The sequence below is a fragment of the Psammomys obesus genome, unplaced genomic scaffold, assembly GCF_907164565.1.
Source record: "Psammomys obesus unplaced genomic scaffold, mPsaObe1.curated_primary_1811, whole genome shotgun sequence".
Classification (NCBI taxonomy): Eukaryota; Metazoa; Chordata; class Mammalia; order Rodentia; family Muridae; genus Psammomys; species Psammomys obesus.
In genome coordinates this window covers 13,252,068-13,267,223 of record NW_026596064.1, presented here as the reverse complement: position 1 = coordinate 13,267,223, position 15,156 = coordinate 13,252,068, and the positions used below count along the sequence as shown (strand labels likewise).

Below are 15,156 nucleotides of genomic sequence, written 5' to 3'. Positions count from 1 at the left end.
CTCCTGTCATTTATGTCACCACTGAGAGACGGTGTCTCCTCAAGACGTCTTCTCTCCCCGTTTAGCTTTTTCCTGGCTGAACTGGAAAAATGTATCCAAGAGCAAGACAGATTGGCCCAGCTCTTCATTAAACATGTGAGTGTCAATCCAGCTGTCTCCCATCTCCCATCCCCTGCCCTGTGCCAACACGCTCCCATCCCCCACCCACCCACCCCGTGCCAAAACGCTCATTTTGAAATTCAGTTCTTCTTAAATTTGCTCTCTCTCAGCACCCTGGTTTTTTGTTTTGTTTTGTTTCGTTTCGTTTTGTTTTACCACATTTGGCCATTTCACTGCCCTGCCTTATCCTTTAACATGGCCCATTCCTTGTCCTTAACTGCCCTTGACTCTGGAGGGGGCTAGGGGCAGCGGGAGTGAGCGGAAAGCCAAGGTCCCTGATGGTCCCGTTTTCTTCTGTCCCAGGAGCGGAAGCTGCACATCTATGTATGGTACTGCCAGAACAAGCCACGCTCCGAGTACATCGTGGCTGAATACGACTCCTACTTTGAGGTGAGCCATTCCCTTGGGGGTGAGATGCTCAGGCCGAGACAGCTGCACTGAGACATACCCCAGATCCTCCATCAGCAGGTGCCCCTGCCTCCACGGGGCTGTTACCTTCTTAGGCCCATCCCCCACATGCACCTTTGCTTGAAGAGTTGCTGAGGTGGCTCTGCTGAGAAGCCTCCATTTGTGGAAAGATTCCATCACAGACTGTCTATGGAGGCTCTTGTCCTCACGTGACCACTGAGCAGATCGTGTCCACAACTCTTCCCTACCTGCCCCTAGAAATATTGCCAAGTGCCTGCCCCAAGCTTAAAGGATGTACCGTTGTTTCATAGTCAGTTTCTGTTCTCAGCCTCTAGCCAGCATCACAGCTGGTCCCTGGCACCTTTGAACTCAGTCCATCCACAGCGTCCCAAGCATTGGGAGCCTTCATTTCTAATATCATTCCTATGTCCCGCACTTCCAAGGGTGTGGATTCCTCAGCCTAGCAGGATCTCTTCTGTTGGGGAAGAGGCAATACCACCCTTTAGAAAGAACCCTGACTATTCAGGGCCTAGCTGTGAGCCATTCACCTCTTTGCATCTTTGTGTTTCAGGAGGTGAAACAAGAGATCAATCAAAGGCTGACCCTTAGCGACTTCCTCATCAAGCCCATTCAGAGAATAACAAAGTATCAGTTGCTACTCAAGGTGAGAAGCTGGGAGCCAGGCTGGAGAAGCGTCTCCTCAGGCTGGAGCAGTGGCCACAGAGCTCGGGATCATTTCTGTGACACTGTCCTTCAGGGCTGCAAAGCTGCTAGTCACTTAGCTTTGTGCATGAATAGCTTGCATGGCCCTTGTTTCTGCCCTGAGGTTGCTTGCTCCTTGCTTTTCTTTCTTCGATTCCTTTTATTCCCCACACCTATCTCGCTCTTTCATCTTTCCTTTGGGGAACTGAGCCAAGGACCCTACCTTTAGATAAAGTGATTCTCACCCTTCCTAAGGCTGCAGCCCTTGAATACAGTTCCTCATGCTATGCTGACCCCCCACACCATGAAATTATTTCTTTGCCACTTCATAACTGTCATTTTGCTATAAGTCGTAATGTAAATATCTTATATGCCCCCCCCCCAGCAGGGTCACGACCCACAGGTTGAGAACTGCCGTTCTAAACTATACCCCCACCCTGAGCTCCTTCTCTCATTTTGTTACAGCCGCTGACTCGGTGCCTTTGAAAACTAAAGTATAAGGCAAACATGGCGCCACTCATCTCTACTCCTAGCATTCAGGACTCTATGGCAAGAAGGTCATGCGTGTGTAGCCAGCCTGGGCTGTGGAATGAGACCCCATGTCACACAAACAACAGCAAAGCCCTAGACAATAGCAAGAATATAAGATCAGGATGTCAGATAAGGGAAGGGGCGCCCAGGAGACCTTACATAGTCGCTAAGATCTAATTAGATTCTAAACACTCAACTTGATTTTTTTTTTTTTTTTTTTTTTTTTTTTTTTTGGTCCTTTCTGGAAACAAGAAAACAAAGTCAAGTGGAAGAGTAAGACTTGACTTTGCTTTCTCCTGTCTGTCTTGTCATGGGCCCCTTCCTTCCCTTCTTCCAGCTTATTTGCCATTTTCTGGAGTCTTTCTCGGTGTCCTTATGTATGTGACTCATCCTTTCATTTCTCAGCCACTACAAAGCATGGCCCGCCTCCACTGGGAAGGGAAGTCTTTGGGGTGTTGTTGCGTTTTTTATGATAAGGTTTTTTTTTTTTTCTTTTTAATGGCTCTCTGGCTATTTTATTATCTGATTCACCCCTCCCACGCCCTTCCTCCTCGCTAGGACTTCCTGCGATACAGTGAGAAGGCTGGTTTGGAGTGTTCAGATATCGAGGTAGGTTTGTGCTTGCAATGCTTGCTGGTTCTTAGGGACCATATCGAGTATCTTGTCCCCAAAGGAGGTCCAGGGTCCAAGCCACGCCCCTCTTAGTCAGCAGCATGAGGAATGGCAAGTGCTACTGAGCACAGAGTGTTTTTGAGAATTCAAGAATCCAACCCAGAGCCTAGTCCACTGGTGTTTGTGGCTCTTGCTGGGTATATGGGAAAAGTGACATTTGACACTTGGTAAAATTGCAGAGATTCAAAATGCATCTCTATCCCTGGCTCCAGGTGCCATTTGGCCCTAACACATAAATTATTCTATTTCCATTCCCCCACATACCCTGAGGATTATCCCCTTAGTGACTATTGTGCTGCCATAGGGATTATTTTAAGCCAAAGAGGTTGCAGCCATTTCTGGCGGGTTATTTGAGGTCAAAACCTCCTGCGTTTCAACAATGAAGCCAAGCTGCTACTTGGATACTCCAAAGGCAACACAGAAAAGTAAGAAAATAGAAGGGAGGGGGATAATAAAAGCAGGAGTTAGACCAGGCATGGAGGCACACAGGGAGGCAGAGGCAGGTGGATCTCTTGCGTTCAAGGCCAGCCTGGTCTACAAAGTGAGTCCAGGACAGCCAAGCCTATACAGAGAAACCCTATACAGAGAAAGCCAGAGGTAGAAAAAGGATGGGCTGGGTAACATTCCCCCGTGTGTTGTCACTATTGACTTGGTGGCCCTGTGCTAATGCCAGCCTCTCTTATCTAAGAACCCCACACAGTCCTCAGAGAGTGGGCAGCAGGGACCGCACCCTCTCTGAGAACAAAGGGACTAAGGGAGATAAGTCCCTCTTTCCAGCCCCGAGTTTTGTGAGCTTCCTCCCTGATGCTGGTCCCCCATCCTGAGTGATGCGTTCTTTTTCCAACAGAAAGCAGTGGAGTTAATGTGCCTTGTTCCCAAGCGCTGCAATGACATGATGAATCTGGGACGCCTGCAAGGCTTTGAGGTGAGCCCTTACGAGTACTTCTACACACACACACACACACACACACACACACACACACCCAGGAGCCAGGCCATAGAGACCCTTCCCTTTGAAGCCCTGGGCCTGGATACTGCCCTTCCAGTTCAGAGATCTGCAAGTTAGAACTCTTGCAGAAGTTCAGTGATAAGGCGGAACTAAAGCTCTGGGCCAAACCAGGATCCAAATTCCATGGGGATTAGAAAGAGACAAAGTTCCTTAAGACTGAGCCGCAGTCCCTCTGATGTGAGCGTGAGCATACGAGGCAGGGCAGGGTGTGTGGTGAGCCAGGGATCCGGGAGGGAAAAATCAGCTCTTCTCCAGGCGATCAGTCTTTTACAGAAGCCTGTGTAGTGATTGGATTTTAGGTCAGTGAAAGTGCAGACCTCTAAAACATCACACAGCATGTTTTCAGTCCCTTGTCAAGGGAACCAAGTCTCAAGGGAAAATGGCGAGGTGTCCCAGGGACACTGCCTTGGAAGAGCCGCAGGAGCGGAGCTGTGTGCATTGGGTGGCTTAAATGACAAGCGTTCCTCCTCAGCCGCCTGAGGCCTGAGCAACTGTGAGGGAGGACCCGCTCCCACCCTCCCTCCTTAGTTGGTGGCTTCTTCGAGTTTCTGTGGCATTTCCATATCCCACCGCCTTCCCTCTGGATGTGATATTATCTCTGTATCCAAATCTCTCTTTTCATAATCCCTACCTCCCGGTGATCCCAAAGACTTAAGGTATCATTATGCCTTTTTTTTTTTTGGAGGAAAGGGTTCCTGGCCATTGAGATAATTAGGCAAGCGGTGCTCCCCAGCCCAGCCTTGCCACGGTAGCACAGACAATGTGCAGAACACTGGAGGTGGGAGATGCTACAGCCCAGTTTGGGTTGTCCTCCTCTCCCTTCCAGTCCATAGTCCATGCCCCTGCCTGGCTCCCATGCTTTGTTGTGGTAGGGACCAGGTGGCACATTTTCACAGGTTCTCAGCTCTCTAAGCCAGACCTCCGTCAGCTATGAGCGTAAGTGGAGTTACTCGGCTCACACGCGCTCATGAGTCCACGAGTGGTTTCTTGTTAGTCTTCCTGGAGAGATTTTATACTTTTCTCTCCTGGCCTCACACCACGCCTGGGGCTACTACAAGCAAATTGAGTGCCTGCCCTGCCTCTTAACTCTTCAACCCCAGACTCCTGGTGATTTCTGAATAGGAGTCTGATTAGCTTCGAGTCCCTCCAGGAAGTGACTACTGAAAGGAGGGAGGGGATCCATTTGTGCTATCTGACCCACCCACCTAAGACTGGAAGTGCACGCGCACGTGTGTGTGTGTGTGTGTGTGTGTGTGTGTGTGTGTGTGTACGTACTATAAAGCCGCACAAGGAAATGTAAAGTTTTCTCTTGTAAATCAAGGCCCGATGTCCGGTATTTTCAGCCACAGTGAACCTGTCTGCTTTCCCTCGGCTGATTTGGGAAGGACAGTGAGCATATGCCTGCTCCCTCTCTGGGCTCCTCAGTGCCATTGTCTCCCTCTCAGATCTTGTGGTTTTTCCCTTTGGCGCTGGCTGCCTGCGCCCCTGTGTTCTTGTGTAACTTTAATAGAATGTGTAGAGCTTTTCTGGCTAGCTGGTCACTGGCTTAATATTAACTCTAGACCAGGGTCAAGATAAGCCTGTTCTCCTGCTGACCTTGGCAGTCAAGAGCCACAGTCCAAGCGAAGGGCAGGTGTTTCTCAGCAACACAAAGGAAAAATGACCCCTGTGCCAGGAAATGCCTGGAATATAGCATCACGTGCAAGGCATGACTGACATTTCCACTAAGGGGCAAAAGTTGTCCCTAAGGAAGAGTGTATTTCATAGACCCTCTGACCTCCAGCCCAGATGCCAGCGTCTTCTTATTGCACAGAAATTAAATAAATAAATGATAAATAGCGAGGCTTTCTAATAGTCGTCTGCTGCATGGACACATTCCCTTTAAAAATGTCTCTGGGGACCTGGTTAGAAGTTGGCAAATAGATGTGCTTTCGTACCCCAGCTGAGTAGCTGGAGTTGTTCTAAGAAGGATCACGGGATCCAGAGAAATAATTCTGACCTTTTGAAATAAGGTACTGATCTATATTCCCCAACCTCACCTGTCAGTCTTAGCAAGAAACTAAAACTTCAGAGTATCCCTGTCTTAAATCATATAAGGATATGAGAGGGGCCCACTTCATCTGGTTCTTTATGATCCTGTCTATATCAGTCTCTTTGGCCACCATGAGAGTGCCCCGGGTCCTTGTCCCATGCCACAGAGAAGACAGGCGGACAAGATTGTCAAAGCTACAAGGGAGGATAGGCTACTTCCAGCTCCAAGCACCGCTACTCTCTTTTAATTAAAAAAGAAAGGAAGGAAGGAAGGAAGGAAGGAAGGAAGGAAGGAAGGAAGAAAGAAAGAAAGAAAGAAAGAAAGAAAGAAAGAAAGAAAGAAAGAAAGAAAGAAAGAAAACCAGGAAAGCACCAGACAAGGTGGCCCACACCTTGAAACCCATCACTTAAGAAACAGAGACAGATGGATCTCTGAGAGTTCAAGGCCTGGCCAGTCTACATAGTGAGTTTCAGCCACAGCTATAACAGTGCAGCTCTGACTCAAAAGTAAAAAAAAAAAGGTAACGCCAAGATCGTTTATTCCTTTTTAGCTGTTTTCTTCTGGCATTTTGGGGGGCATTATTTCTTGTTGATTCTGTCACCTAAGCCCCCCCCCCTTTTTCAAGCAACCTTATATAAACAGAGAAATGACAGTTGAGTAATTGGATCCCCATTCAGTGTCTTGCTAGAATTCTAAGGCTTTGAATATCGGTTCTATCGTCTACATCCCCCAGAGGTAGGAAGCATATAGCCTGAGAGAGCTGAATCCGTCTCCCTGCTTTTCACGACCTCCCCTGGACCCTTGTCTCCCTCAGGGCACCCTGACCGCCCAGGGCAAGCTTCTGCAGCAAGACACGTTCTATGTGATCGAGCTGGATGCTGGCATGCAGTCCCGGACCAAGGAGAGGCGGGTGTTTCTCTTTGAGCAGATCGTCATCTTCAGTGAACTGCTCCGGAAAGGGTCCCTCACCCCAGGCTACATGTTTAAAAGGAGCATCAAGGTGACAGGGGACAGTGGGGGTACAATGGGGCAAGGAATATCTCGGGAGGCTGAAGCTAACTGGTGATCACAATGAGAAGCAGTGACAGGCCCAGCATGGTCTTGAAGGTTCGCCCATCCGTGTCATTCACCCAAAGACAGAGCAAGCTTGAGTCTTTACCCCTTGATCCAGAGTAAGTTTGAAAACCTCTCCTGAGATTAAAAACTTTGAAAGAGAAGCTGGAGAGATGTCTTAGCCCTTAAAAGCACTGGTCACTCTTCCAGGGGGCCTGGGCTCAGTTCTCAGCACCCACGTGGTGACTCACAACCATCTGTTACTCCAGATCTAGGGGCTCTGATGCCTCTTCCTACCCGCATGGGCACCAAGGATGAATGTGATGCCAGGACACACACACACAGTCAAAACATAGATAGACAGACAGACAGATATAGATAGGTAAATACAAGTGAAAAAAAGCGTAAGTGTAATAAAAAAAACAACTATGAAATATAGTAGTAGGGTGTGATTAATTTTAACTCCTTAAAGTATGAAAACGATAAACTTGTTTTACTTCAGATGAATTACTTGGTCTTGGAAGAGAACGTCGACAATGACCCCTGCAGATTTGCACTCATGAACAGGGAGACTTCCGAAAGGGTCATTCTGCAAGCTGCCAACCCAGACATCCAGCAGGCATGGGTGCAGGACATCAGTCAAGTCCTAGAGACACAGAGGGACTTCTTAAATGGTACGTGATGCGCCCGCTTATAGCAAGGCCGTTTCAGGGAACCCTGCCACTGAGCATCCTGGGGTCTATGTTCATGGAGACTTGTGAGGCCAGGCCACATTCTCTCTGGTCTCCAAGCATATCTATAGTTTCAGAGACCCTTCAGAATCCTCTTCACATGAAGGCATAAATGGAGCAGATAGGTGTGAGAAGGAAGCCTCATGTTTTTAATGAAAGGGGTACTTGTATGTCGGATACGGTGTAGGTCTGTCTTTGTCAACTGGTAATAATTTGGGGGAAAAGGATAAGACAGGCACATGCTGTATTATAGGCCCCTGAGTTCTATGATCTTTGTCCTTCCACCTTGTAGCTGGTGGCTGGTACTCTCTTGAGGCAACTAGAAGTTTGGTAAAGCAGTTCGAATCCTTCTTCCCCTTTCCCAACAGATGAGAGCCTGGCTAAGCTAACCATCTAGCTGGCCTTGCCCCCTTCAAATGAGAAACAGTTGCTACACCTAACTCAGGAGTTCCCAAACCTCCCACCACAAACTGGTGGCTGCTCAAATAACGTGGACCCTACAGGCACCCGTAAGAGGTGAAGTAGAACTGCTGTCTCGTTTCTTCTTCACCTCCGCCCCTGCTGGTATCCGTTCACCTTTAGCTTAGCATGTGAGTGGAGGCGGACAGCTGGCAGGTACTACTGCTCTCCTGAGCCGGACCCTGAAGTTGAAGGCGAAATGGGAGCAGGAATGCAGTGAGTGAATAGTCTCGCCAGCACAACAGACACATAGGGCGTCACTCTCAGGTGCATGACCTGTGAGCTCTGCGCTGGACACACGGCCGCATGTCCCCGTACGTATGTGCCTGTGTGTGTCTACAAACCCCAGGTACCCCATTGCTTCTTATCAGCACAGTAGCAAGGAGTTGGCATGTACCTCTTTTAGTTGCCACACACACTCAAACACGTATGTGCACATAACGATGGACCCCGTTGGGGTGCGCTTGCTGCCTCTCTTGAGATTTTTCGCACACGGTCCTGTGTGCTTGCACCTACACACACACTCTCATGGGCCCCCCCTCGGTCTAGCCCCTCTTCTTGACAGTGGAGTTTCTAGAGTCCTTCCAATGAAGCGAGCATAGCATTCACCAGCAATCCAGCGTGGAACTGAACGCTATGGGGAGAGATAATGCTGTGGCAGGAGGTCCCACCCTAGCTGAGGACCTTGGGCAGGACACACGGCTTCTCTGTGCCCCGCCCAGCTCATTTTCTGCAGAGGAGACTAGAGCTAGATCTGTTCTGCCCATGCTGAGGCGTAGGGTGGGCAAGCAGGAAGTGCCATAAAACAGCCTGGCTCCCACCCTGCCCTGTCACTTTCCTCCATGGTAAAGAAAGCGACACAATGTTTTCATCTTTAAACAAAAGGTTAGGACTGGGGACATAGCTCAGTGATTGAGTACCTGCTTAGCATGTATTCATGGGGTCTTCTTGAGTTTGAAAGCCTTTAAAGAGGCACTTTTTTTTTTTTAAGTACCTTTATCCAGGCACAGTGGCGCATACCTGTAATCCCAGCACTAAGGGAGGAAAAAGTACCTTAAGTAAAAAAAGTCATCTGGGTGTTGAACAAGTGAAGGCTATAAACAGGATCCCATGACTTTGTTTGGTTGTTTTTTTGTTTTGTTTGTTTGTTTGTTTTTATTTTTCAAGACAGAGTTTCTCATATAGCCCTGGCTGTCCTGGACTCATTCTGTAGACCAAGCTGACCTTGAACCCATAGAGTTCCACCTATCCCGAGTGCTGGGATGTGCCACCAAGCCCAGCAAGATCCCATGGCGTGGAAGTTCAATGCCTTTTCAGGATTCCAGAGTATTTAGGGGCCATGTTCCCAACATGGAAAAGGTCGTTGGGAAACACTACAAGCTCCCAAGATTCTTTTCTATTCTGAAACATCGACAATTGAACAGCACAGGTTAGAACTGAAAGCTATACAGCTTACAATTTCTGAATATGCAACTTTGAATAAACACAGCTTGTTCCTAGTATGACTTAAAGGAAAAACATCTGTATATGTAGAGTAGCTTCATGTAAATTACATTCTATAAAGGATTTCTGGTGGGTTCAATACCAGAACCAAAGTAAAATAAAAAATAGTAAGTTAAAACCAGAAATAAACAAATTAGCAATAGTGGCTCCCATGTTTTCATTCCCTCCTTTGCACCAGGAGTTGGGCATTTTTGTCTGTTTCTTCGTGCCTAATCCCCACGTCAACACAACATGGCTGTATTATCATCCTGGGTTTGTTTTTTTGTTTTTTGTTTTTTGTTTTTTGTTTTTTTTTTCGGACGAGGAAAAAAAAAAACAGACTTGGATCCATTAAGAAACTTGTCTAAGGCAAAAGCAGTAGGTCTCAGAAAAGGGTCTGAACTTGACAGTGGTGGTGCACACCTTTAATCCCAGAACTTGGGAGGCAGAGGTAAGTGGATCTCCAGGTTCGAGGTCAGCCTGATCTGTAGAGTGACAGACAGGACCACACAGAGAAGCCCTGTCCCAAAAAAAACAAAAGCAAAGAAAAAAAGAAAAGGGTCAGAACTAAAACCTGTGACTTGAGAGCCGCCAGTGGCAGAGGGGACATTTATCCATCACTCCCCAGCAAAGAAAGAGGGAAGGGGGAAAAGGCACGTGGGAGAGGGGTAGCCAGGCAGGTGACCAGATGTAAGAAACTGAACCCAAAAGACAAAAACTCACGGTCAGAAATGGCCGTGTTTTGAGCTTGGCGCGGCGGTCCAGGTCTGCAATTGCAGCAGTCATGTGGCAGGACTGAGTAAGAGAAAGAGGCTTCCTGATCTCAAGACCGAGCTATTCCAGGGAAGGCTAGTCAAAGAATACAGGCCTAGTCTTCTTCATGGTTTGTTGAAGAAAAACAGTATTTCCGGTGCTTTAGAGTAGTCACTGTGCATAATCACATAGCTCCCAGTTCCGCGTCATAGGTATCGCTGAACCAGGTCATCGCCACCTAATTATTTAACACCCCGCAGTGTTCTCCCCGGGAGCCGAGGGGGCTGGGCGCTGGCAGGCCTGCTGTGTGTTCGGTACACTTGAGAGAAGATGATGCAGTGATGGAACAGGACCAGGCTCCGTACAGACACGAGTACAGGCACCTCCGCCCAGCTTCCCTCCTGAGACCTGATTAGAAAGGAGGGCGTGACCCCGCCAAGTCTGTAGAAATCCATGCTGCACCCGTCACTGTGTGCTGGGCCGCAGCAGCTGTTAATCCGCTTAAATAGTTGCTGCAGTAAACAGCGATAAAAATGGCCTAACTGTGCCTGCCCCGAAAGTCCTTCACACAGCAGTCTGCGTCGGTGGCTTTTCCTGGCTGTACCTCTTTAGAGCTCCGAGCTGGTCGCTCTCTGAGTTGCCGCCACTTCCGTTTTGCTTGATCTCTTCATCTCCTATTGCCATTTTGGAGTTCATTTTCCAGCTCGGCTCTCTCCCCGCTCCATGTCCCCCGAGCTCTTGTTTGGCTTTGGCCTGGAAATGGCTTCTGAGTTAGATGGGAAGCCTTCTGCCTGCTCCTCTCAGATCTGCTTGCTAATGTTCCTCAGGCGCACCTCGGTGACAGGATCTGAGTGTAAAACTTTTAAGGTTATTTCGCACAGCCACCTCTCATCTTCTTCAGGCTGACCTCAAGCGTCACTGACCCTTCTAGACACCATGCTACCCCGTCTCCCTTACCTGTTCTGTCCCCTCCTCTTCCATGGAGACCTGTGACCCTTACAGACAGGTATTTTGGGAGCTACCTGTTCCCAGTGCTTCACGCATGCTTCCTAAATGTCAGAGTGGCAGTCTCCTTCTGAAGGACACACACACACACGTATATACTCACACACAGCCTAGCATACATGCTGGTACCCAGCAGGTCTCTGCACCCCCGTGGGATTCCTGAAGGTAGAGTAACTGGCTCTCCTAACCCCCGCAGCACTACAGTCGCCCATTGAGTATCAGCGGAAGGAAAGGAGCACAGCCGTGATCCGGTCCCAGCCGCCTAGAGTGCCGCAAGCCAGCCCCAGGCCCTATTCCTCTGTCCCCGTGGGCTCAGAGAAGCCCCCCAAGGGCTCCAGCTACAACCCGCCTCTGCCACCCCTGAAGATATCTACCTCCAACGGCAGTCCAGGGTTCGACTACCACCAGCCGGGGGACAAGTTTGAAGCTAGCAAGGTGAGAGGGCAGCTTGTTATTCAGAACCCCTACCACCTCGAAGACCTCCGAGGTCGCTTTAAGGAAGCCGCGTCTTCCAGCCAGTTACTGCAGCAGGAGCAATCCATCAAATAGGATCAGGTCTCACTTCCTTTTCTCTCCTTCCTTGTGATTGACTGAAACCAGTTCCTTCTGGCTGGGACACTGTGTGTTAAAGGGCCATTAGCATCTACACGTGGGGGGACTCCTGTGGCATCAGGGAAAGTGGGCGCCTTAGACCGCAGCTCCTGTTTGCCGTATCGGAAAGACATGGCCCCGGTCTAACAGTGGCGTGCACCAGCCCCTATGGAAGCTCACCCACCACTGGCTGATGTGGCGAGGGGAAGCCGATCGTTCACTGATGAACGCATGGGGAAGCTAGGCTCCGTAGTCCACACTGCCAGCACCACACGCAGGCACGATCTGCTAGCTGGCCTTGTGCTAAACCACAGCGGGAACAGGAGAGAAATGGGGAAGTGCTAACCAGGTCAGGGGTCAGATGATTCGGTTCCTGCTCCAAACCCTGAACCCAACTTACTCCTAAACCTTAGCAAATTTGCCCCTCAGACCTAAGTATTCCCCGGAACCCATTAGGTCTAAGAATCAGAACACCCCAATTTCTTACCTACGTGGTCCAATTGTATGGGCCTAGTCCTTTTCCCAAGTCATTCGTTGATGCTGATTTTGTCCAGGTGAATGGTTAATGTATAAGTTCAGTCCTGTCGTGCAGTGACTGTCCCCCCCCCCCATTTCATCATATCACCTGAAATAATTTTCTGCCCTAGAAAGACCCCTGCCCGTGTGAATCAGTTGAAGTCACTTTGGCATTTTGTCAGCCATATGGCTCTCACCATGCCCTAGGAGGCAGCCTGGCCTCCCGGGGAATTACAGGTCTGTTTAGATCAGCTGCCCCGGTATAGACGTGCATGAAGAGGTCACGTGGGCAGCGCTTCCTGTATCAGTAGGTACAGTGGTGGGGAGATTTTCAGGATCTCTGTTTCACAGGGTAGCCCAGGGCCTTACCTTTGCATTACTCTTCTTACCCCTGTGTCAGGGAGGGTCAGGATGAGGAGCGCAGGCGTGTGATGCTTCTTCAAAGGCTAAGGAAATAAGCTGGGCATGGTGGCGCATGCCTGCGGTCCCAGTACTTGGGGAGTCTGAGGTGCAAGGATTACATGTCAAGTGAGGTCTCAAAAAGGCAGGGGGGAGCAACGTAGCATCAAAGGGTCTATGTTCTTTCTGTAGAGGAGGCTTGTGACCCTTACCTGACCTTTGCCCTGACCTCACTCTGCCCAAGTGCTTACGTGCTCCTGTGCTGATGACAGGTCCTCCCTGTGGACGCCAACAGGAAGGCTGCATGCTAGAAAGGAGCTTCCCATTGATGATGTGTCCGTAGCTTTCACCGGGCACCAGCTGAAGCCGTCCGCTTTGACCGTAATACTGTACTGCCGTAAAATGTTCTTTCAGAGCATGTTCTCGAGAATGTCCTCCCCAAGGAGAGTTCTGCTTGCTCTTTATCACACCAGCGAGCCGTTCTAGCCTTTTAGCCGTGCAACAGGGCACAGAGCAAAGCCGTGCGAACCATCCTCCCTGTATCTGTGTGCCCTCTTGCCCCCATCTCCTAGCAGAACGACCTGGGAAGCTGCAACGGGACCTCGTCCATGGCCGTCATCAAAGACTACTATGCACTGAAGGAGAATGAAATCTGTGTGAGCCAAGGGGAGGTGGTCCAGGTCCTCGCCGTCAACCAGCAGAACATGTGTCTGGTGTACCAGCCCGCCAGCGACCATTCCCCAGCAGCAGAGGGCTGGGTCCCAGGCAACATCCTGGCACCCCTCACCAAAGCCACAGCAGCAGCAGAAAACAGCGACGGGAGCATCAAGTAAGTGCTTCCATGGTTTCCCAGGAGAGGAGTCTGTGGGTTAAAAAAAAAAATCAAACCCCAAAGAACACAAAATTCAGACACTAGGGAATCACTGCTTATTCATGATCAGGTGGTGTGGAATTGGGGTGTGAGCGATGAAACCGCCCGCAGCTCGGGGGTGTCTAGGCTAGACGGCTCTGGGGTCGTGGTGGTGGCGGTGATGGTGGTGATGGTGAATTTTCTCTCCCTTTCGTTTATAATTTTCTGTTCATTTTTCCCCTTCTTTTTTCCCCTCCGAACTCGTTAAGAAAAGAACCCTACTGAGACCCTAGGTGACAAAAGCCATGCCTTCCGTTGCTACACCTGACCCACCACGGGACTCACTGGACTGGACTTCTATTTATATTGTATGAAGTTACTGATATATATATATTTTTTTGATTGACACCCCAAAAATGACCTTAGCACAAATGCCAGGCCTGGACAGGTCAGAGCCTGCTGCTTCTCCCAAAAGAGAGGGGATTTTTTCTTCTTCTTTTTTTTTTTTTTTTGGTTGTCCGTGGCAATTCCTCTGTACAGATTGTAATTTTTATTTTTATTTCTCTCATCCCCTGTCACTTTAATATATGTTCATGGTAATTTGTAAGATATTTCTGTTCCTTATTTTGGTTGCAGAAAAACCCTTCTGAACACATTCCTGTATAAAGCATTTTGCACTATTTAAAGAAACCCATATGGATGGAGTCAGGTTGTGCAATATAATGAGGAGCCACAGTGTTCATCATTGTACCTGTAATGTAACTAATAATTTTAAATGTACTATTTTAAATATGTAAAATAAATTTTCACCATGAGCATGTTTTAATGAGGTTACAGACTAGTGGACCCTTTTTCCCTCCATCTCATTATCCTCAGACTTTTGAGTGTAAAAATGTTTTGGGTTTTTTTTGTTTGTTTTTTTTTTCCCCTTTCTTTTCTATAGTTTATGGGTTGGTTGACTGCGTTTGGCAGCGTTTATTTATTTATTTATTTATTTATTTATTTATTTATTTATTTATTTATTTCCCTGTATAAAAAGTGCCTTTGGTGCTAAAACTTGGACCCTGCCCTTTCCTCTAAGCATCCCTTCCGGGTCTTCTCTGACTTCAGCAAAGGGGAATGGTACAAATCAGTGCAATCCAGAGGGTTCCCAACAACAGGGTGTCCTTGAGGTGCTGCCGTCTGAGGGTGACGAGGACAGGCCACCATTAGCCTGCTTTTCTCACAGCTTCCCATGCTTTGTGGTCACCCATGGGAGGGTCCCAGGCACCACCATGTGGTGACAGAGCAGTGACACCAGTAGAACTGCCCTGCGTTGGCCCTTTTTGGTCGGGGAATAGGATCGACTGACATCACCTGGCCTCTCTAGGTGAGCACGGAAATCAGAAGTGGCCTCACAGTGAAACAGGCCCAGGCCGTTTTAGTCTAGAGATGGTTGTTTCAGAAACCTTGGATGGAGAGGCCACAGAGCCCTGACGTAGCCAAGCCTGACAGAGGTAGCGCTTAATAAGCAGTGCTCTCATTGCCCAGGCCCCGAGCCCACCTTCCTCCTCACCTTTGGATGTCTTGGTCTCAGGGGAGAGGGGCAAAGAGAACAGACAGATGCACCCACTGGCCCCTTAGCCCTGTGGGTTCCTTGCAAGCCACAAGTTTCACGAGGGCTGGTGGTACTGGGGGTGAGCAGCTGGCTACCTGTGGTGTTAGTGTTAATCAGCAAAGGCCACTCACTCCCCCTTCCCTGGCCTGCTGTGACCACAGGGATCAGAACGATGTCTACAGGATAAATGTCACAGAAACTGTGTCC

The 15,156-nt window shown here is 48.9% G+C and overlaps 1 protein-coding gene across 16 annotated transcripts in view; it reads left to right on the top strand.

The window, feature by feature from the left end:
- Kalrn (kalirin RhoGEF kinase) overlaps positions 1 to 15,156 on the top strand; it is a 575,471-nt gene that overhangs the window by 527,785 nt on the left and 32,530 nt on the right. For 5 of the 16 annotated variants that reach the window (XM_055624991.1, XM_055625009.1, XM_055624992.1 and 2 more), the window contains 9 exons: positions 66 to 135; positions 463 to 549; positions 1,139 to 1,231; positions 2,359 to 2,409; positions 3,320 to 3,397; positions 6,328 to 6,513; positions 7,069 to 7,240; positions 11,193 to 11,431; positions 13,075 to 13,331. In XM_055624991.1, the coding sequence (XP_055480966.1) occupies positions 66 to 135; positions 463 to 549; positions 1,139 to 1,231; positions 2,359 to 2,409; positions 3,320 to 3,397; positions 6,328 to 6,513; positions 7,069 to 7,240; positions 11,193 to 11,431; positions 13,075 to 13,331 (1,233 nt within the window). Of the gene's footprint in view, positions 1 to 65; positions 136 to 462; positions 550 to 1,138; positions 1,232 to 2,358; positions 2,410 to 3,319; positions 3,398 to 6,327; positions 6,514 to 7,068; positions 7,241 to 11,192; positions 11,432 to 13,074; positions 13,336 to 13,621; positions 14,182 to 15,156 lie in introns of those variants that run through there. The other 11 variants (XM_055624997.1, XM_055624998.1, XM_055625008.1 and 8 more) reach the window with 5 other exon arrangements.